The following is a 20,827-nucleotide window of genomic DNA, read 5'->3' on the forward strand; positions in this document are numbered from 1 at the left end:
GCCCCTCATGGAGGTGTCAGATCTATGGGGTGGGGGCTCTTCATCTCAACATTGGGTCTATGGAGACATGGGATCATGGGAATCCCTCACTATGGAGTCAGATCTATGGTGGGGACTCCTTACTGTGGGTTTGGGTCTGTGGGGTTTTGGGGGTTGGGGCCCTGAACCCCAACATTGGGCCTATGGGGATATGGGATCACAGGAGCCCGATGCTATGGGGTCAGGTCTATGGGGTTGGAGCCCTTCACCCCACTATTGTGTCTACAGGGACATGGAAGCCCTGCCCTGTGGAGTCAGGTCTATGGGGTGGGGCTCTTCATCCTAACACGTGGTATATACGGACATGGGATCATGCAAGCCCCTCACCCCAGTGTTGTGTCTATGGGTTTGGGGTGATGAGATCCCCCTCACTATGGGATTGAGTCTGTGGGGTTGGAGTGATGGGGGTCCTCTATTCCGCCATTGGGACCATGGGAGCCCCCCTACCCCAATGTTGAGTCTATGGGGATGTGGGAGCCCCACACTGTGGAGTCAGGTCTATGGGGTGGGGGCCCTTCACCACAGCACTGGGATATGGGATCACGGGAACCCCTCACCCCAGTGTTGGGTCAGTGGGGTTGGGGGGGTGGGAGCCCCTCATGGTGGTGTCAGATCTATGGAGTGGGGGTCCCACACCCCAGTGTTGGCTCTATGGGGCCTTGGGGACACAGGGCCCCCTGACGGCACTGTGGGGTCTATGGGGACGTAGGCAGGTGCTGAGTGCCCCCCATGTCCCCCACAGGTGCCCCCTGCAGCCCCCCCTGCTCAGGGGCCTCCACAGGTGCTGCCCTCAGCCTCATCCCTCCCCTGCTCCTCCTCCTCCTCCTGCCCCCCACCCTCATCCTGTGTGTGTGATGAGTGCGTTTGCGTGTGAATGTGCACAAGTGTGCACACATGTGCATATGTGCATGCACCGGTGTGCACACATATGTGCATATGTGTGCCTGTGTGTGTATGTATGTGTGAGCGTGCACACGTGTGTGAGTGCGTGGATAAACACACGTGTGCACACGGATCTGTGTAGGTGTGTGTGAAGATGTGAGCGTGTAGGCATGGATGTACGCGTGTGTGTGTGTGTGCCCATGAGTGTGCACATGTGAGCGTGCTTATCTGTGTCCCCAGTGTCATCTCTCCGTGTGTCCCCGTGCCCCCCGTGTGCCACCTCCTTCCCCCCCATGGCAGTGGTGTCCCCATGCTATGGGGGGGGACCGCAGTGCCATCCCCATCCCCTTCTTTCCCCCCCTTCCCTCATTGTCCCCTCGGGTGGGGGCAGCTTTGCCGCTGTCAGCGCCCGGATCCTTCCCGGCTTTGTGCCCCACACAATGGCAGCGCCACGTGCGCGGGGCCCGATGTCCCCTCCGTGTCACCCGGCGGTACAGACGGACAGAGGGACACTCTGCCAGCGGACGCTGAAGGTGAGTGACCCCTCTGTTCCCCCCACCCTCCATAGTGCCACTTTGGTGACCCCACTTGCCCGCCACCCCCATCCCCAGCGATGTCCCCAAATGTCCCCAACGCTCCTCCCATGTCCCGCCCGCGTGTGTCCCCACGGCCCCATCGCTGTCCCCACGGTTGTCCTCATCGTCCCCACTGCGGTGCCACCCCCGGGTGCCCTCCATGTGCCCAGAGATGTTCCCACATGTCTCCAAATGTCCCCATTGCGTTGCCATCCCCACATGTCCCCATGTCCCTAGTGATGTCCCCATATTTTCCCACCCCCTCCTCCAGATCCCACCCATGGGTGTCCCCATGTCCCCAGAGCTGTCGCTGTGATTTGTCCCCAGCGTCCCTTCCCTGTGTGCTCCCATTCTTGGAGATGTCCCCACGTGTTCTCGCTGCAATGCCACCCCCGAGTGCCCCCCATGTCCCCACAGCTGTCCCCATAGTTGTCCCCAATGTCTCTTCCAGAGAACACCCCCACGTACCCCTATCCTTGGAGATGTCCCCACACGTCCCCATATATCCCCACTGCGATGCCCCCCCCGGGCGTCCCCGTATCCCCAGAGCTGTCCCCATACGTTCCCAACCCCCGTTCCACATCCCACCCCCGGAACCCTTGGAACGTCCCCAGCCGTCCCCCACACCGCCATCCCCGCGTCCCCCTCCCCCCCACATCCCCATGGTTTCTGGGGGGGCCGTTGACCCCGTGGCCGCGCTGCCGCCCGCAGGGGCGGATGGCTGCGGGGGGGCTGCTGTGCGCGGCCAGCGGGCTGTGCGCGCTGCTCACCGCCACCGCCACCGACTTCTGGCTGAGCCCGCGGGGACAAGGAGACGCGATCGGACTGTGGCGGCTCTGCACCGCGGGGGGGCACTGCGGGACGCCCCCCGGTCCGCCCGGTACGGAATGGCACCGCTGCCAACGGCACGAGCTGTGCGCGGCCTCAGCTGCGCTGTGCTGTGTTGGGTCACTGCTGTGATGAGTTGTGCTGGGTCACTGCTGTGCTGAGTTCTGTTGGGACACTGCTGTGATGAGCTGTGCTGGGTCACTTTTGTGGTGAACTGCGTTGAGTCACTGCTGTGATGAATTGTGTTGAGCCACTGCTGTGCTGAGCTGTGTTGGATCACTGCTGTGATGAGTTGTGTGCGGCCTCGGCTGTGTTGGGCTCTGTCAGTGCTGCATTTATTTGTGTGCAGTCTCAGCTGCACTATGTTGGGTTGGGTCCTTGCTGTGATGATCTGTGTGTGGTCTCAGCTGTGCTGTGTTGTGTCACTGCTGCCACGAGCTGTGCCTGATCTCTGCATTCCCACACGCGCATCATCTCCACCTCCATGACTCGTGCCACTGCTGCGACAAGCTGCGCACAGCCTCAGCCTCCCTGAGCTGTGTGCGGCCCCTGTGCAGTTCTCATGTCCCCATTCTCTGCCCCCGCAGTGATTTGGGACGCCACGCGGGCGCTGATGCTGCTGGCCTTGCTGGCTGCTGCTGTTGGTTTCGCCGTGGGGCTGTCGGCCACCGGTGGTGCTGCATGGAGGGCGCGTGCCCGCACGGCTGGGATCACCATGCTGCTGGGTGGTACGTGGGGGGGGGGGGGGGCAAGGGGGTGAGCTGCCACCGGGGGCTGTGTCACTGCTGCGATGAGCTGTGTCTGCCTCACTGCTGTGATGAGCTGTCCATTCTCTGCTGCAGTGAACTGTCTGCGTCACTGCTGCCATGAGCTGTGGCTGCTCTGCTGCCCTGAGCTGTGCTGTGTCACTGCTGCACTGAGCTGTGTCTGTTCTCTGCTGCCCCAAGCTGTGCTGTGTCACTGCTGCCATGAGCTGTGTCTGTTCTCTGCTGCCCCGAGCTGTGCTGTGTCACTGCTGCACTGAGCTGTGTCTGTTCTCTGCTGCCCCAAGCTGTGCTGTGTCTCTGCAGCACTGAGCTGTGTCCGTTCTCTGCTGCACTCAGCTGTGCTGTGTCACTGCTGCACCAAGCTGTGTCTGTTCTCTGCTGCTCTGGCTGTGCTGTGTCACTGCTGCACCGAGCTGTGTCCGTTCTCTGCTGCTCTGGCTGTGCTGTGTCACTGCTGCACTGTGTTGTTCTCTGCCACAATTCATTGCATTTTGTCACTGCTGTCATGAGCTGTGTCTGTTCTTTGTTGTAATGATCTGTGTCTGCCTCACTGCTGCTGTGAGCTGTCCGTTCTCTGCAGCACTGAGCTGGGCTGCGTCACTGCTGCGCTGAGCTTTGCACGGTCTCTGCAGCACTGAGCTGTGTCCGTTCTCTGCTGCACTCAGCTGTGCTGTGTCACTGCTGTGCTGAGCTTTGCATGGTCTCTGCAGCACTGAGCTGCACACCGCGCTTGCTGTCTCCTCGCAGGTGTTCTGGCACTGCTGGGGCTGGCAATGTGCACGGCAGGAGCACGGGGCACCGCCTGGCGCTTCTCCTGGTCCTACATCCTGGGTTGGGTCGGCGTCATCCTCATCGGCTCTGCAGGTATGGAGGGGTGGGGGGAGTCACTGCTGCGCTGAGCTGTGCAGGGTCTCAGCTGTGCCATGTCGCTGTTGTGATGAGTTGCGTGTGGTCCCAGCTGCGCTGAGCTGTGCCACTGCTGTGATGAGTTGAGTCTATTCTCAGCCATGCTGTACCACTGCTGTGATGAGTTGTGTCTATTCTCAGCCATGCTGTGCCACTGCTGTGATGAGTTGTGTCTATTCTCAGCCGTGCCGTACCACTGCTGCAATGAGTTGTGTGCAGTCTCAGCTGTGCTGTGTTGTTGCTGCAATGAATTGTGTACGTTCTCCACTGCGCTGAGCTCTGTGTGGTTTCGGCTGTGCTGGGATGTGCTGTGATGAGTTATGTAGGGTCTCAGCTGCGCTCTGCTGGGTTGTCACTGCGTTGAGCTGCGCCTGCTCTCTGTTGAAGACCCCCGTGGGTGGGGTTGGCACTCGGGGGAGAGTCCCCGTGCCAACTACTCACCCCCCCCTCCCTCGCAGGGCTCTTCCATCTCTGTGCCGCCGCTAAAGATCAGTCCCCAGAGAGCTCCGAAACGGGGAACTGAGGGGTTCCAGGACCTCCACCCTGCTCCTCCTCCCCGAAAAAGCCCCGCAGGAGTGTGGTTGTGCAGTCACTGCTGCACTGAGTTGCAGCCTGACCCTGCCCAACGCTTTGCCTCCTCCTCCCGTTTTCCCACCCCTCTCCCAAGTTTTGCTGTGCTAATAAACTGCCGTTCCCACCCAGCCTGTCTGGTACTGTGTCCTATAAGATTTGGGTGGAAAAGGGGACTTTTGTGGAGTTTCAGCCTGGCTCCTGTTTGGGGGGGGTAGGGGGGGAGCAAGGGGAAGACACTGGGGCGTACTGGACACAAATTACCTTTAGGGACAACCTATAGGGACAATCGATAGGAACATCCTATAGGGACAACCTGTGGGGATAACCTATGGGGATAACTTACAGGGACGAAGTATGGGAAAAACCCGTGAGGATGGCGTTCGGGATCCCGGAGCGGGGCTGCGTGGAAACCGTTCGGTACCATCGTGCGGGACACCGGACCTCCCCCCACCCCCAGGGATAGGGCACAGAATCGGACCGCATCCCCGAGGTGGGCCCCACCCCTCCCTCAGCCGCCATCGCCCTTTTAAGGCCGCGCCCTCACCCCGCCCCGCCCGGACCTGCCGGACCGGTCCGCCCCGCCCGGCCCCACCCCGAGGCCACACCCCCTTAAACCACGCCCCCTCCCTTTAGCCACGCCCCCACCGTCCCGTCCCGGTTCCCTGCGGCTCAGTACCGCCGCACGGCCCCGGAGCCGCCGCCCCCCCCACCGCGGCCCGGTTCGGCCCATATGGTGCTGAGCGGGATACGAGCAGCGCCCTGAGCCCAGCCGTGTCCGCATGGCCCCACGCGGGATGCGGCCCGGGGCGGCCGCCTTCAGCCTCCTCATACTCCTCCTCGTCACCGGTAAGTAGAAACCGGGACCGACACCGGCACCGGGAGAGCAGGGGAACGGGGAGTGTGGGACACGCGAGGGAGCGGGGAACGCGCGTGGGAGGGGGGCACGCGTGGGTGCGAGCGCGTGAGGGGCGATTGTGCACCTGCGGCGCTGCGCACCTGTGCGCGTGGGTCCGTGCTGCGCGTCCGTGGGTCCGCGTGGCTCCGTGCGAATCCCCGCGGCCACGCGCGTCTCCCCCGCGTGTCTCGAGGTGGGTGGGGGGCACCGCGAGAGAGGGGCGCGGGGAGGCGTGGTTCCGTCTGCGTCCGTGGGTCTGCGTGTCCGTATCCGTGGGTGCCCGCGGCCACTCGTGTCCGAACGCATCGTGGGGGTGGGGGACACACTGTGAGAGTGGGGCACGGGGACGCTGCAGGACGTGGCATCACCTGTGCCCGTGTGTCCGTGTCCGTGGTTCCCCACGGCCGCGCGCGTCCCCCCCGTGAAAAGTCCCCAGTCGTCGCGGGGCGTGGGGCACCGTGGGACCGGGGAACGCGTGGCACCGAGGGGACACTGCGGGGCGTGGGGTGGGGGGGAGGGGAGGGACGCGAGTGGATGTGGGGGGATGGGAACGACCCAATTGGGGTCGCGGGGCGGAGGTGTGGGGGGGTGGACCGACAGCGTGGGAACGGGGCAGCCTCTGTGGGGGGGGACACGCGTGGATGTGGGGAGGCACCGCGACCCCCCCCCCCCGATGTCTACCCCACGGCGGAGGTGAGCGCGGAGCGGTACCAACGATACGCTTTGGGGGGGTTCTTAGGCCCCTCCGTCCCTCCCTGCCCCACCGCCGCCCCTCGGACACGCGTGGGGTCTCGCAGCCCACCCGGCCGGCTGTGCTGCACAGCCGCGTGACCACCCCACGGGGACCCCGCGGGGACCCCCCCGGGCCCTCCTCCTCCTCCTCCTCCTCCACTCGCGGCGGCGCTGAGGCGGTGACCCCCCCGAGCCGGTCGAGCCGGTTCCGGCCCCGTTCCCACGCGCTCGGCCCTATTGGGTGGGGACGCCCCGCGGCGTGGGGCCCAATGCCAACCCCACCCCCACCTCCCCCCCCACGGCCCTACGGCGGAGACCCCCACCCTGAAACCCCCAAATACCGTTGGGACAAACGATGGGAATGGGGAAACTGAGGCGGGGGGGGGAGGATTTGGGTAGAGATTGGGGGAAACTGAGGCACAAAGATGGGAAAAGTGGCAAGAAGTGGGATTTGGGGTCGTTTTGGGGAAACTGAGGAACAGAGATGGAATTTGGGGTCAGAATGGGGGAAAGCGAGGCACAGAGGGGAGATCTGGGGTTAGAATGGGGGTAATTGAGGCATGGGAGCGGGGTCAGATTTGGGGAAACCGGGGCTCAGGACTGGGATTTGGGTGAAATTGGGGAAAGTGAGGCACGGATATGGGATTTGAGGTCAGGTTTGGGGAAACTGAGGCACAGAGTTGGGCTACGGGGTCAGATTTGGGGAAATTGAAGCACAGGGTGGGATTTGGGATCAGGTTTGGGGAAGCTGGGGAATAGGAGTGGGATTTAGGGTGAAATTTGTGAGAAAAGGAGGCACAGAGGTGGGATTTGGGATCAGAATTGGGGAAATGTGGCACAGGAATCTGATTTAGGATCAGAATTGGGTAAATGAGGGTCAGAGGGGGATTTCGGGTGAAATTTGGGGAAAATGGGGCTGAGAAATGGGATTTGGACTGAGACTGGGGGAAACTGAGGCACGGGAGTGGAATTTGGGATTGAGTTTGGGGAAACAGGCAAGGAGGGTGGATTTAGGATCAGGTTTGGGGAAACTGGGGCTCAGGAATGGGAAACAGAGTCAGATTGGGGTAAACTGAGGCACAGTGCTGGAATTTGGGGTCAGATGGGGGAAAGTGAGGCATAGAGTTGAAATTTGGGGAAACTGAGGCACAAAGCTTTGTTTTGGGGGGTTTTGGGGAGAGACTGGGGTAAACTGAGGCACAGAGGGGGGATTTGGGGTTAGATTAGGGGGAAATGAGGCATGGGAGCGGCGTTTGGGGTCAGCTTTGGGGATAATGGGATTCAGGAATAGGATTTCAGGTGAAATTGGGGGAAAATGAGGCACGGATGTGGGATTCTGAGTCAGAATGGAGGAAGGTGAGGCACAGAGGGAGGATTTGGGCTGAGACTGGGGGAAATTGAGGCATGGAGGTGAGATTTGCTATCGGGTTTGGGGAAACTGGGGCACAGGAATCTGATTTGGGTTTGAATGGGGGAAGCAGAACAAAGGCAGTATTTGGGGTCACGTTTAGGGAAACTGAGGCATGGGAGTGGGATTTGGGATCGGGTTTGGGAAAACTGAGGTATAGAGGAGGAATTTGGGGTGAGATTGGGGAAAACTGAGGCTCAGGAATGGGCTTTGGGGTTCCACTGGGGAAATTGAGGCACAGAGGAGGGATTTGGGGTGAAATTTGGGGTAACTGAGGCACGGCAGTGGGGATTTGGGGAAACTGAAACTGAGGCACAGGAAGCTGATTTGGGGTCAGAATCGGGGGAAACTGAGGCAAAAAGGAGGGATTTGGGGTTAGATTGAGGAAACTGAAGGATGGGAGTGGAGTTTGGGGTCAGATTTGGGGAAATTGAGGCTCAGTGATGGGATTTGGGATGAAATATGGAGGAAAATGAGACACTGATATGGAACTGGAGGTCAGGTTTGGGAAAAGGCAGGCACAGAATGGGGGGTTTGGGATCAAATTGGGAGCAATGTGGCACAGAGCAGAATTTGGGGCCATGAGGCCCAGGGGGGTTGGGGGCTGTAGCGATTAATTAATCCAAAGGGTCATTAAGGGATGATTTGTGGGGATGAGCGGGTGCTCCCAGTGCAGGGATGGAGAGTGAGTGTGCAAGGGGGAGTGTGAGTGTGTCACAGTGTGAGAGGGTGAGTGTGTGACACTTGTGGGTGCAGATTCACCCCCTTTAATCCCAAGGGAGTGGATGTGTGCAAAGCCAGGTGTGCAAGTGTGCAAAACCACGCATGAATGTGCATAGAACAAACACGCAGCTTGCACAAGCATGCATAAGCGTGCACTAATGCAAAACTGTGCAGAAAGCTTGCATCAGGTGTGCACAAGTGTGTGGAACTGTGCAAAATCGTGAACTGTGCAAAATCGTGCACAAAAATGTGCACAATGTGCAAAAACCATGCATGAGCTGTGCAGAAAGAGTCTGTTAATAGGATGCGCAATCATAGAGATAGCATGCACATCTGTGCACAATCATGTGCAAAGGATGCGTGAATGGAGCGTGCACAATTGTTCACAATCATGGAGTGTGCACCAAGCATGCATAGTTGTGCACAACCATGAACTGATGTGCATAATCGTGTACAGCCATGCAAAATTGTGTACAAAGGATGTGCAAAGCGTGCACCAACCTTGCACAACCATGCACAACCATGAAAATTGTGCACAAAGGACATGCAAATCGTGCACCAAGTGTGCACAATTATACACAATGATGCAAAACGATGCACAACCATGCAAAACCACGCACAAAGGATGTGCAGAGTGTGCACCAAGCATGCACAATTGTGGACAATCATGAAGAGTCATGTACATTCATGCACAATTGTGCAAAATTGTGCACAGTTGACCCACTGACCCACAAAGCATGCATCAAGCATGCAGAACCATGCATAATGATGCAAAATCATGCACAAAGAATGCACAAAACATGCAGAAAGCATGCACAACCACGCATAATGTGCACAACCATGCACAAGAATGCAAAGTCGCACACAAAGGATGTGCAAAGTGTGCACTGAGCATGCACAATCATGAAGAAGTGTGCACTAAGTGTGCACAGCCACGCTTAATAATGCAAAATTGTGCACAAAGCGTGCACTGAGCATGCACAACCATGCAAAATCATGTACACAGAATGTGCAAATTGTGCATTGAGTGCAAGGCACAAAATGATGCACAGTCACGCACAGTTGTGCAAAATTGTGTACAAAGAATGCACAAAGCACCCACCAAGTGTGCACAACCACACCTAGTGATGCAAAATCACACACCAAGCATGTACCAAGCATGCACAACCATGAGAAGGCATGCGCAACCATGCACAACCATGCAAAACCATGCACCAAGCATGAGCAACCACACATAATGATGCAAAATCATGCACCAAGCATGCACAACCACGAGGCGTGTACAACCATGCAAAATCATGCACCAAGCATGCACCAAGCATGCACAGCTACTCATAATGATGCAAAATCATGCACCAAGCATGCACAACCATGGGCAAAGGACGTGCAAAGCATGCACCAAGCACACACAACCATGAGGAGGTGTGCACAACCATGCACAACCATGCAAAATCATGCACCAAGCATGCACCAAGCATGCACAGCCACACATAATGATGCAAAATCACGCACCAAGCACGCACAACCACGCACCGCGATGCCAAATGGCACCCAGCGCTGCACGGAGCGCTCACATCGGTGCCCATCTTCGCTCCCCCCGCCCGCAGGTTGCGACGGCGGCGTGGTGGAGGTGCAGCGCAGCGTGACGGCGGTGCTGGGCCAGGACGCGGTGCTGCCGTGCCGGTACCGGGCGCAGGAGGGGGAGCAGGTGGTGCAGGTGACCTGGTTGAAGCGCAGCGCGTCGGGGCGCAGCGCGGAGGTGGCGGTGCTGGATCTGCGGCACGGCGAGCACGTGCAGGACGCCTACGTGGGCAGAGTGCGGCGGAGGGGGGACGGGGCGCTGGAGGACGGAGGCATCGTGCTGCGCAACGCCGTGCAAGGCGACGAGGGGGACTACGAGTGTCACCTCATCACCTTCCCGCTGGGAAGCTTCGAAGGGAGGGTGGCGCTGAGGGTGTTGGGTGAGTGAGGGGGGGGGCGAGGGGAGGTGGGGTAGTGGGGGGGTGGGCTGATGGGGGATGGGGAGCGTGGGGTGATGGGCGGTGGGGTGGTGATGGGAATGGGGTGATGATGGGGTTGTGAGGGATGTGGGGTGATGGGCAGTGGTGGGTGTGGTGTGTGCGGGTGATGGGCATTGGGGTGGTGGGGTGGTGGGCGATGGGGTAACGATGGGGTGTTGGGGTTATGGGGTGGTGGATGATGGGGTTGTGAGGGATGTGGGGTGATGGGCAATGGGGTCGTGATAGGAATGGGTTGATGGGCGATGCGGTGATGGAGTGGTGGGTGATGGGCAGTGGTGGGTGTCGGGTGATGGGAATGGGGTAATGATGGGGTGTTGGGGTGATTGGGCAGTGGGTGATGGGGTTGTGATGAGTGTGGGGTGATGGGATAGTGGGTGTGGGTGGGTGATGGGGCAGTGGTGGGTGTGGGGTGATGGAGTGATGGGTAATGGGGCAGTGGTGGGTGTGGGGTGATGGGAATGGGGTGATGGGGTAATGATGGGGCATTGGGGTGATGGGGCAGTGGGTGATGGGGTTGTGATGAGTGTGGGGTGATGGGCAATGGGGTGATGGGGCGGTGGGTGATGGGGCTGTAATGGGAATGGGGTGATGGGATGGTGGATGTGGGGTGATGGGCGATGGGGTCGTGATGGTAATGGGGTGATAGGGTGGTGGGCGATGGGGTTGTGATGAGTGTGGGGTGATGGGATGGTGGGTGTGGGGTGATGGAGTGGTGGGTGATGAGGCAGTGGTGGGTGTAGGGTGATGGGGTGATGGGCAATGGTGTCGTGATGGGAATGGGGTGATGGGATGGTGGGTGATGGGGTAATGATGGGGCATTGGGGTGATGGGGCAGTGGGTGATGGGGCTGTAATGGGAATGGGGTGATGGGATGGTGGATGTGGGGTGATGGGCGATGGGATCGTGATGGGAATGGGGTTGTGGGATGGTGGGCGTGGGGTGATGGGCAATGGGATCATGATGGGAATGGGGTGATGGGGTGGTGGGAGATGGGGTTGTGGTGGATGTGGGGTGATGGGGTGATGGGCAGAGGAGAGAAGGAGTGGTGGACAATGGAGTTATGATGGGAAGTGGGGTCATGGAAGTGGGGTCATGGGATGGTGAGTGTGGGGTGAGGCTGGTGATGGTTTCATGATGGGTGTGCGGTGATGGGCAGTAGGGTTGTGATGGGAATAGGCTGATGGGGTGGTGGGTGTGGAGAGATGGGCAACGCGGTCATGATGGGAATGGGATCACGGGGTGGTGAGCAATGGGATGGGGTCATGATCTGTGATGGAGTGATGGGCATTGGGTGGTGGTGGGTGTCAGGTGATGGGGTGATGGGATAGTGATGGGAATGGGGTCATGGGATGGTGGGGGTGGGGTGGTGGGGTGGTGGGGGTGGGGTTGTGATGACTGTGGGGTGATAGGGTAATGGGAATGGGGTAGTGATGGGAGTGGGATTGTGGGTTGGTGAGTAGAGGGATATTGAGTGTGGGCTGATGGGGAGGTGTGGAATTATCATGGTGAGTGCGGGGTCATGAGATGGTGGAAAAATGGGCACGGGGATGTGGGGCGATGGGGACGTGGGGCGATGATGGGATGTTGGGCAGCGGGGCGATGGGCATGGAGTGATGGATGCTGGGTGGTGGCCGTGGGGTCACGGTGGTGGTGGGCACTGACGCTGCCGCCCGCAGTGCCGCCGCTGCCCATCCTGAACCCGGGACCGCCGCTGGAGGAGGGGCAGGGCCGGACGCTGGCGGCCTCGTGCACGGCGGAGGGCAACCCGGTGCCCACGGTGCACTGGGAGACAGAGGTGCGCGGCACCAACACCACGCGGCAGTCCCAGCACGACCATTCGGCCTCCGTCACCAGCGAGTTCTTCGTGGTGCCGGGGCGCAGCATGAATGGGAAGAGCCTGACCTGCGTGGTGTCACATCCGGGGCTGAGCCGCGAGAAGAAGATCACCCACCAGCTGAGCGTCGCCTGTGCGGCACGGGGGACGCCGGGATGTGGGGGCACCGGGGGTCTGTGGGGGGACGTTGGGGACATTGGGACCTTAGGGGATGTGGAGGGTGATGGGGAGTGAGGGCACTGGGGACATGGAGACACTGAGGGACCGTGGAGGGATGCTGGGGACATTGGGACTGTGGAGGGAGTAGAGGGTGCTGGGGGGAGTGGAGGACATTGAGGATGTGGGGACATGGGAGGACTGGGGACGTGGGAGGCAGTGGGAGACCATGGAGGATGCTGGGGACCCTGGGACCGTGAGGGACATGGAGGGCATTGGGGGCAAGGGAACATGGGGGGCATTGGGGTCCGTGGGGGGACGCTGGGGACACTGAGGCCATGGAGGACATGGAGGACATTGGGGATGTGGGAACATGGAGGGACTGGGGACATGGGGACGTAGGGGGGCACAGAGGGACCATGTAGGAAATTGACAAGGGGACCATGGGGGACCTGGAGGGCATTGGGGACACAGGGACATGAGGGGTGCTGGAGGACCGTGGGGAATGTTGGGGACAAAGGGACCATGGGGGACATGGAGAACACTGGGGGAAGTGAGGCGCACTGGGGACATGGAGATGTGGAGAGCACTGGGGATATGGGGACATGGGGGATGCGGGAGTTGCTGGGAGACACTGAGGGCATGGAGACGTTGGAGACAAGGAGATACGGGAGCATGGAGGGCACTGGGGACATGGGGACGTGGGTGTTGTTGAGGAATACGGTGGGCACGGGGAATGTTGGGGACATGGAAGACATTGGGGACATTGGGCTATGGAGATATGGGGACATTAGGAGCATGGGGACATTGGGGACATGGGAGCAGTTGAGGGGCATAGTGGGCATGGGAGATTTGGGGGACACTGGGGACATGGGGACATGGCTTTGTTGAGGGACATGTAGGGCATGGAGGGAATGGGAGACATGGGGGGGCAATGGGGACGTTGGGGATGCAGAAGCCTTGGGAGACCCTGGGGATGTGGGGTCACACAAGGCTGGGGCACGCGTGTCAGGCAGTGTCACCTCATCCCGCCCGTCCCCTGAAGTCCCCACGCTGTCCCCCCAGATTTGTCTGATGCATCGGTGCTGGGGCACACGGAGGAGTGGGCGGAGGGCATGGAGGGGGCTGCGCTCACCTGCCTGGGGGACGGCAACCCCCCGCCCACCTACAACTGGACACGGTGCGGCCCTGTCCCCATCCCCATCCCTGTCCCCTTCCCACCGCATCCCCTGTGCACCCCAACAGCCCCACTGTGTCCCCTTCCCATATTCCTGTTGTGCCCCTTAGTTCCCTTTTCCGCATCCCTGTCTCCTTACTGTTCCCTCACTGTTCCCATGCCTCCTGTCCCTGTCCACAGCCCCATGCTGTTTCCATGTCCTAGTGTCCCCGTCCCTGTCACATCCCCTATCTGTGCCCACATCCCCACGCCTGTGTCAGTGTCCCCCTGTCCACATTCCCTTGTCCCCCATCTCTCTGATTGTCCTCTTGTCGTCTCCATGTGCCGTTGCTGTGCCCATGTCCTCCTGTCCCTATCTGTGTCCCCCATCCCTGTCACATCCCCTCGTCTGCGTCGATGTCCCCCTGTCCGTGTCCCCATCACGTCCTCTTGCTGTTCCCGTGTCCCCTTGTCCGTGTCATCGTCCCCCCCATCCACGTCCCCGTTGTGTCCCACTGCTGTCCCCACTCCCCATCCCCATCCCCTCCCATCCCTCCTCGTCCCACCCGGCTGTGCCGGCGCGGTGCCGGTGCCATCCCCGGCTCAGTGCTGCGCTGCAGGTCTGGCCGTGCCCAGGCAAGCCCTACACCAACCGGTTGTGGGGCGTCACCGCCGTGGGAACGGCGCCGGGCTTTGATGCCGGCAGCAGCGCAGTGCCGCCCGGGCACGTCGTGGCTCACCGTGTGCCCCCGCAGGCTCGACGCCCCGCTGCCCGCCGGCGTGCGGGTGAAGGGGGACACGCTGCTCTTCCAGCGCCCGCTCGCCGCCGCCGATGCCGGGGATTACGTGTGCCGTGTGGCCAACCGCGTGGCTGCCAAGGAGGCGAGGGCCAACGTCAGCATCAAGAGCAGGGCGGCAGGTGGGCGCCTGGGCGGCGCGGTCTGTCCGTCTGTCTGTCGGCGCAGCCTTCCTGCAGCATCCTTTCTGAGGCTGTGCCCCATCTGTCTGTCCCTCTGTTCCTTTCCCTGCAGGTTTTATGTCCATCCCTTCACCCCCCCATCCATCCCCCAGTCCTCCCATCCATCCCCTCATCCACCTCCCGGTCCCCCATCCATCCCCCCATCCAACTCCCCATCCACCCCCATCCATCTTCCCATCCCCCATCCATCCCCCATCCATCCATCCATCCATCCATCCATCCATCCATCCATCCATCCATTCATCCATCCATCCATTCATCCCTCCCTCCCTCCCTCCCTCCCTCCATCCTTCCAGATCCCTATCCCCCCATCCACCTCCCATCCATCTCCCCATCCCCCATCCATCCCCCCATCCATACATCCATCCATCTTCCTATCCCCCATCCATACATCCATCTATTCTTCCATCCCTCCATCCCTCCAGATCCCTATCCCCCATCCATCCACCCCATCCATCTCTTCATCCTCCATCCAACCCCCCCATCCACCTCCCATCCATCTTCCCATCCCCCATCCATCTCCCCACCCATCCATCCATCCCTTTGCCCCCCACCCACCAGCCCTTCTCTGCCCCATCCACCCCTCACCCTCCTGCCCCACCCACCCATCCACTCACCTGTCTGCTCATCCACCCATGTCTACTCATCTGTCCACTCATCCACCGCTCCTTCCACTCATGCGTGTAGTCATCCATTCTTCTGCCCTTCTGTCTGCTCAGCTCTGTGCTCACCCTTCCGCCTGTCTTTCCGTCCTGCCACCTCTGTCCATCTGCTTCTCCACTTATCAGTCCATCTGCCCGCCCCTCCATCCGTGTGCTCATCCATTTGTCCATTGCTATACTCATCCCTCCATCCATTTCTCACCCCATTCCTTCCCCCCTCTCTCCATCTTCCCCTCTCTTTCTCCCTCCCTCCCTCCCTCCCTCCCTCCCTCCCTCCCTCCGTCCCTCCGTCCCTCCTTCCATCTTTCACTTCCTCTCTCTATCCCTGCCTCCCTCCCTCCATCCTTCCCTCCTTTCCTCTTCACCCCTCCATCTCTCCCTCCCTCCCTTCCTTCATCCTTCCTTCCCTAAACCCTTTCCTCTCCCCATCACCTCCTCTTCTCCCTCTTCCCCTCTTTTCCCCCTTCTCTCCCCCTCTCTCCACCCCTCTCTCCATCCCTCCATTTCTCCCTTCCTCCATCCCCCCATCCACGCACTTATCTCCACATTCCCATCCCTGCCCCCATCCCTCTCCCTCCGCTGTCCCTGCAGAGGATGAGGTGCGGAGGGTGGACCTGGTGTCGGCCTCGGTGGTGGTGGTGGGCATCATTGCCGCCGTGCTGCTCTGCGTCCTCGTCATTGTCGTCGTCGTCATGACCCTCTATCACAAGCGCAAGACCAAGCGCATCTCTGAGAAGTAGTAAGAGCCGGGCGTGGGGTGGGATGGGTGTGGATGGGACCCCATGGACTCCATGGTGGGACCCCAAGGTGTGACCCCATAGTGGAATCCCATGGACATGAAGGACCCCACGGTGGGACTCCATGGTGCAACCTCATGGACTCCATGGTGGAGCCCCAAAAACCCCATGGACCCTATGGTGGGATCCCACTGACCCCATGGAACCTACAGACTCCATGGACCCCGTGGTGGGATGCCATGGTGGGACCTCATAGACTCCATGGACCCTGTGGTGGCGCAACCCCATGATGGGTCTCCATGGTGGGACCCCATGGAACCCATAGACTCTGTGGACCCCATGGTGGAACCCCATGATGGGACCATATGATGGGACTACATGGACCCCATGGTGGAACCCCATGACCCCATCTACCCTATAGTGGGAACCCAGAGATCCCACAAACGCTATGGTGGGACCCCATGGACCCCAAGGACCCTGTAGACCCCATGGACCCCATGGTGGAACCCCATAGACCCCATCTACCCCATGGTGGGAACCCACGGACCCCAAGGACCCCATGGTGGGACCCCATGGACCCCATGGTGGAACTCCATAGACCCCATCTACACTATAGTGGGAACCCAGAGATCCCACAGATCCCATGGACCCCAAGGACCCTGTAGACCCCATGGACGCCATGGTGGAACCCAATAGACCCCATCTACCCCATGGCGGGAACCCACGGACCCCAAGGACCTCATGCTGGGACCCCATGGACTGCATGGTGGGACTCCATGGTGGGACTCCATGGACTGCATGGTGGGACCCCATGGTGGGACCATATGATGGGACCCCATGGACCCCAAGTACCCTGTAGACCTCATGGGCCCCATGGTGGAATCCTATAGACCCATCTACGCCATGGTGGGAACCCACAGATCCCAAGGACCCCATGGTGGGACCCCAAGGTGGGACCTCATAGGCACCATGGACCCCGTGGTGGAACCCCGTGGAACCCCTGGTTGGACCCCAAGGACCCCATAGACCCCATAGGTTCTGTGGATCCCATAAACCCTATGGATCCTATGGTAGGACCCCCACAGACCCCATGGAACCCATGGACCCCATGGTGGGACCCCTTGGACCCCAAAGACCCCATGGTGGGACCCCACGGACCCCGTGGTGGGCCCCCACTGAGGTGTGGCCCCACAGCGAGGAGGAGCTGACGCTCACACGGGAGAACTCCATCCGCTGTCTGCACTCCAGTCACAGCACCGACACGCGCACCCAGGTGGGTGATGGGTGAGGGGTGCTGGGGGTCTCCAGGGAGGAGGCAAGGGGATGGGGATTGGGATACTTACGGGGAACTGGATTTAGGGGTGCCGTGAGGATGGGAATTGGAGTGCCCGAGGAGATGGGGATTGGGGTATCCATCAGGTACTGAGCATTGGGGTGCCAGGGGATGGGGATTGGGGTGCCATGGAGCTGGATATTAGGGTGCTTTTGGGATGGGAATTGGAGTCCATGGGGAGGGGAATTGGAATTCCCATGGGGCTGGGTATTAGGGTGCCATGGGAATGGGAATTGGGGTTCTTGTGGAGACAGGAATTGGGGTGCTGTGGGGGTAGGGGTTGAGGTACCAATGGGGCTGGATACTGGGGTGCCATGGGGATGGGAATTGTGGATCCCATGGGGCTGAATATTAGAATGCCATGGGGATGGGGAATTGGGGTTCTGTGGGCATGGGGATTGGGGTATCCATGGTTCTGGATATTAGGGTGCTCTGGGGATGGAGACTGGCTTTCCCATGGGGCTGAATATTAAGGTCCTATAGGAATAGGAATTGGGGTGCTGTGGAGATGGGATTGGTGCCCATGGGGCTGAATATTGAGTTGCCACGGGGATGGGGATCAGGCACCATGGGGATGGATATTGGGTACCCATGGGGCTGAGCACTGCAGTATGTGGGGAGCTGGGTGTCGGGATGCCTGCTGCATCAGGCATTGGGGATCCCATGGGGGGCCATGGCAGCCCCCAGGTTCTGACAGTGTGGTTCTGCAGCTGGAGGAGACACTGCAGCTGCGCACGGAGAGCCGGCAGGGCAGCCTGCGTGGGGACAGCCTGCGTGGGGACAGCCTGCGTGGGGACAGTCTGCGTGGCACCAGTATCTGTTCTGCTATGGTGAGCTCTGCATTTGGGGTTTGGAACACCCCCAGTGTGTGTCCCTGTGTCAACCCCTTCCTGGTGTGCGCGCCTTGCACACCTGTGCACCACACCCTCGTGCATTGGGGTGTTCAAGAGGGACTGAGTATTGGGGTGTCCGTGGGGTGGGGGATACTATGGGGATAGGGATTGGGGTGTCCCACATGGGGCTACCCATGGGGAGGGTCCTATGGAGGGAAGTCAGGGTGCCCAAATGGGTGGGGATTGGGGTGCCTGTATGGATCAGGATTGGAGTTACTATGGGAATGGGGATTGGGGTGCATGGCATGCTGGGTAGCATGGTGACCATGGGGCTGAGCCTTGGGGTACATGGGGGATTGGGTATCGGGTTGTCTATGGGGAAGGGGATTGGGTTGTCCATATGGATGGGAGTTGGGATGCTCATGGCGTTGAGTGTTGGGGTTACTGTGAGAACTGGGTGCGCCCATGGGGGTGGGTGTTGGGGTGCCCATATGGATGGGGATTGAGATACCCATATGGAAGGGGGTTGGGGCATCCATGGGGCTGGGAGTTGGAGTTGGGGTTAGGGTGCAAGTGGTGACATGGGGTGACACGGGGTGGCCACGTGTCCCTGCAGAGTGAAGAGGCCGAGGGCCGCAGCTACTCCACCCTCTCTACGGTGCGGGAGATCGAGACACAGACCGAGGTCCCCGTGTCCCCACTGCTGTCCCCATCCCTGGAGGGCAAAGAGGTGAAGGAGGAGGAGGAGGACGGTGGGGACAACCCCATCAAGCAGGCAATGACGCACTTTGTGCAGGAGAACGGCATGCTGCAGGCAAGGCCCAGCACTAACGGCATCTACATCAATGGGCGCGGGCACCTGGTGTGAGCGGGGACACGGGGCCGAGGGGGGGGACATCGACAGACCGCCGTCCCCTCCCTGCCACCCCGGCGTGGTGCTGCTGCATTCCATCCCCCAACATCACCCCTGGTGACGGCGTGAGGTTGGGGACGTGCACTGTGTCATGGGGACGGGAGTTCGGTCCCCAAATGCACCACATCTGGGACGTGTGCTGTGCGCTCTGACCTCACGTGTCACCCACCCCTGGTGCTGGCACGCGGTTGGGGACACGCGCCGTGCCACCAGGATGGGACTCCGTCCCCAAATGCCGCCCTTGGTGCTGGTATCACCTCTGGGATACGTGCCGTGCACCAGGACTGTCCCCACAAGGCACCCTCGCTGCTGGCACCGGGCTGGGGACATGCGCAGTGCCACCAGTAATGGACTCTGTCTCCAAATGCCACCTCTGGCTGCTCGGGACAATGTTGGGGACATGCACTGTGCACCAGGACTCTGTCCCCAAAATGCCACCTCTGCTGCATGGCACAGGACTGGGGACATGCGCTGTGCCACCAGGATGGGGTCCTGTCCCCACATGCACTGCATCTGGGACGCATGCTGTGCCGCTAGGACTCTGTCCCCAGATGCCACCTCTGCTGCATGGCACAGGGATGAGGACATGTGCCACGACACCAGGATGGGGTTCTGTCCCCAAATGCCACCTGTGCTGCTGGTGTGAGGTTGGAGATGTACACTTTGCTGGGTTCCTGTCCCCAGGTGCCACCTCTGCTGCTTGGAACAGGGTTGGGGACATGCTCTGTGCCACCAGGATGGGGTCCTGTCCCTAGATGCCACTCTGCTTGGCATGAGGTTGGGGATACATGCTGTGCCACCAGGACTCTGTCCCCAGATGCCACCTCTGCTGCTTGTTGCAGGTTTGGGGACATGTACCGTGCCACCAGGATGGGGTTCTGTCCCCATATGTCACCCCTGCTGCATGGGACAAGGTTGGGGACACGTGCCATGACCTAGGACAGAGCCCTGTCCCCAAATGCCACTTCTGCTGCATAGCACAGAACGGGAGACGTGTGCTGTGCCACCAGGATAGTGCCCCATCCCCAAATACCACCTGTGCTGCTGCCATGCTGGGGACACGGGGACCCCACGAATCCCCCCCCACTGCCACTCCCCCTGGTCACAGCGCGGGGTCCCGACTTGGAACGCGCTTCCCCGTGGGGCGCTGCTGTTGTCCCCCCCATCCTGGGGGTCCATGCTGTAGATAGTGCTGCTGTACATAGGTGTATAGGACGGGGGTGTCATTCCCCCCCCCTTCCCTCCCCCATCACCGTTTCGGATCTGCGCTGCTCAGCTGTAAATAAACACCCTGGGAGCGGCGTGCACGGCTCTGTTGGTGCACATGCGTGTACAAGCACTTCTGGGAGTACAGTGGGTGAGCACGTGCAAAAGTAAAGAACAATGTGTGAGAGTGTACAAATGTGTGTGTGTGTGAGATTGCACAGCTGTGTGAGCATGCATGAAGATGCATGAGTGTGCAGTGATGCATGAGGGAGAGTGAGTGTGCATGGGGGTGTGCAACCGTGCACAGCTGTGGGTGCGGAGTGATGCACAAGGATGCACAAGTTTGCATGGCCAGAAACAAGGATGCACAGCCATGAAGATGGATGCATGACCATGCACAACTATGCAGAACCATGGAAATTTTGGATGAATTTACACAACCGTGGAGGATGCATGAGTGTGCACCACTATAGATGTGCAACCATGCACAAGGCTGTACATGTTTGTACAACCATGGATGAGGAAGTGTAATTGTGGCCAAGCACAGACAACAGTGCACAACCATGCACAAGGTTACACAACTGTGGGTAGCCGTGCACCACCATTCACAGTGATGGATGAGTTTGCACCACCACGCACAAGGTCACATGATTTTGCACAACCATTGTA

At 60.1% G+C, this 20,827-nt stretch overlaps 2 protein-coding genes across 5 annotated transcripts; both read left to right on the forward strand.

Annotated features, from left to right (window-relative positions):
* Window positions 1–898: 898 nt before the first annotated feature.
* On the forward strand, window positions 899–5,067 carry LOC116238839 (lens fiber membrane intrinsic protein). 3 transcript variants are annotated; one of them, XM_090127115.1, is made up of 5 exons: window positions 899–1,454; window positions 2,208–2,376; window positions 2,912–3,052; window positions 3,839–3,955; window positions 4,916–5,067. In XM_090127115.1, exons 1-5 carry the CDS (start codon window positions 1,215–1,217, stop codon window positions 4,939–4,941), a joined length of 693 nt encoding a protein of 230 aa, XP_089983241.1. In that variant the 5' UTR covers window positions 899–1,214; the 3' UTR covers window positions 4,942–5,067. The 3 variants fall into 3 exon arrangements, with proteins under 3 accessions (XP_089983241.1, XP_089983240.1, XP_089983242.1); XM_090127114.1 differs by lacking the exon at window positions 4,916–5,067 and adding an exon at window positions 4,456–4,695; XM_090127116.1 differs by lacking the exons at window positions 3,839–3,955; window positions 4,916–5,067 and adding an exon at window positions 4,456–4,695.
* A 148-nt stretch (window positions 5,068–5,215) lies between these two features.
* On the forward strand, window positions 5,216–20,615 carry NECTIN4 (nectin cell adhesion molecule 4). 2 transcript variants are annotated; one of them, XM_090127033.1, is made up of 9 exons: window positions 5,216–5,416; window positions 9,936–10,289; window positions 12,026–12,316; window positions 13,405–13,519; window positions 14,251–14,414; window positions 15,728–15,875; window positions 17,068–17,146; window positions 17,917–18,036; window positions 18,656–20,615. In XM_090127033.1, exons 1-9 carry the CDS (start codon window positions 5,350–5,352, stop codon window positions 18,905–18,907), a joined length of 1,590 nt encoding a protein of 529 aa, XP_089983159.1. In that variant the 5' UTR covers window positions 5,216–5,349; the 3' UTR covers window positions 18,908–20,615. The 2 variants fall into 2 exon arrangements, with proteins under 2 accessions (XP_089983159.1, XP_031464598.2); XM_031608738.2 differs by lacking the exon at window positions 5,216–5,416 and having other exon boundaries at window positions 6,584–10,289.
* Window positions 20,616–20,827: the final 212 nt, after the last annotated feature.

This window comes from Phasianus colchicus, chromosome 30 (genome assembly GCF_987193195.1).
Source record: "Phasianus colchicus chromosome 30, bPhaCol1.hap1.1, whole genome shotgun sequence".
Taxonomy (NCBI): Eukaryota; Metazoa; Chordata; class Aves; order Galliformes; family Phasianidae; genus Phasianus; species Phasianus colchicus.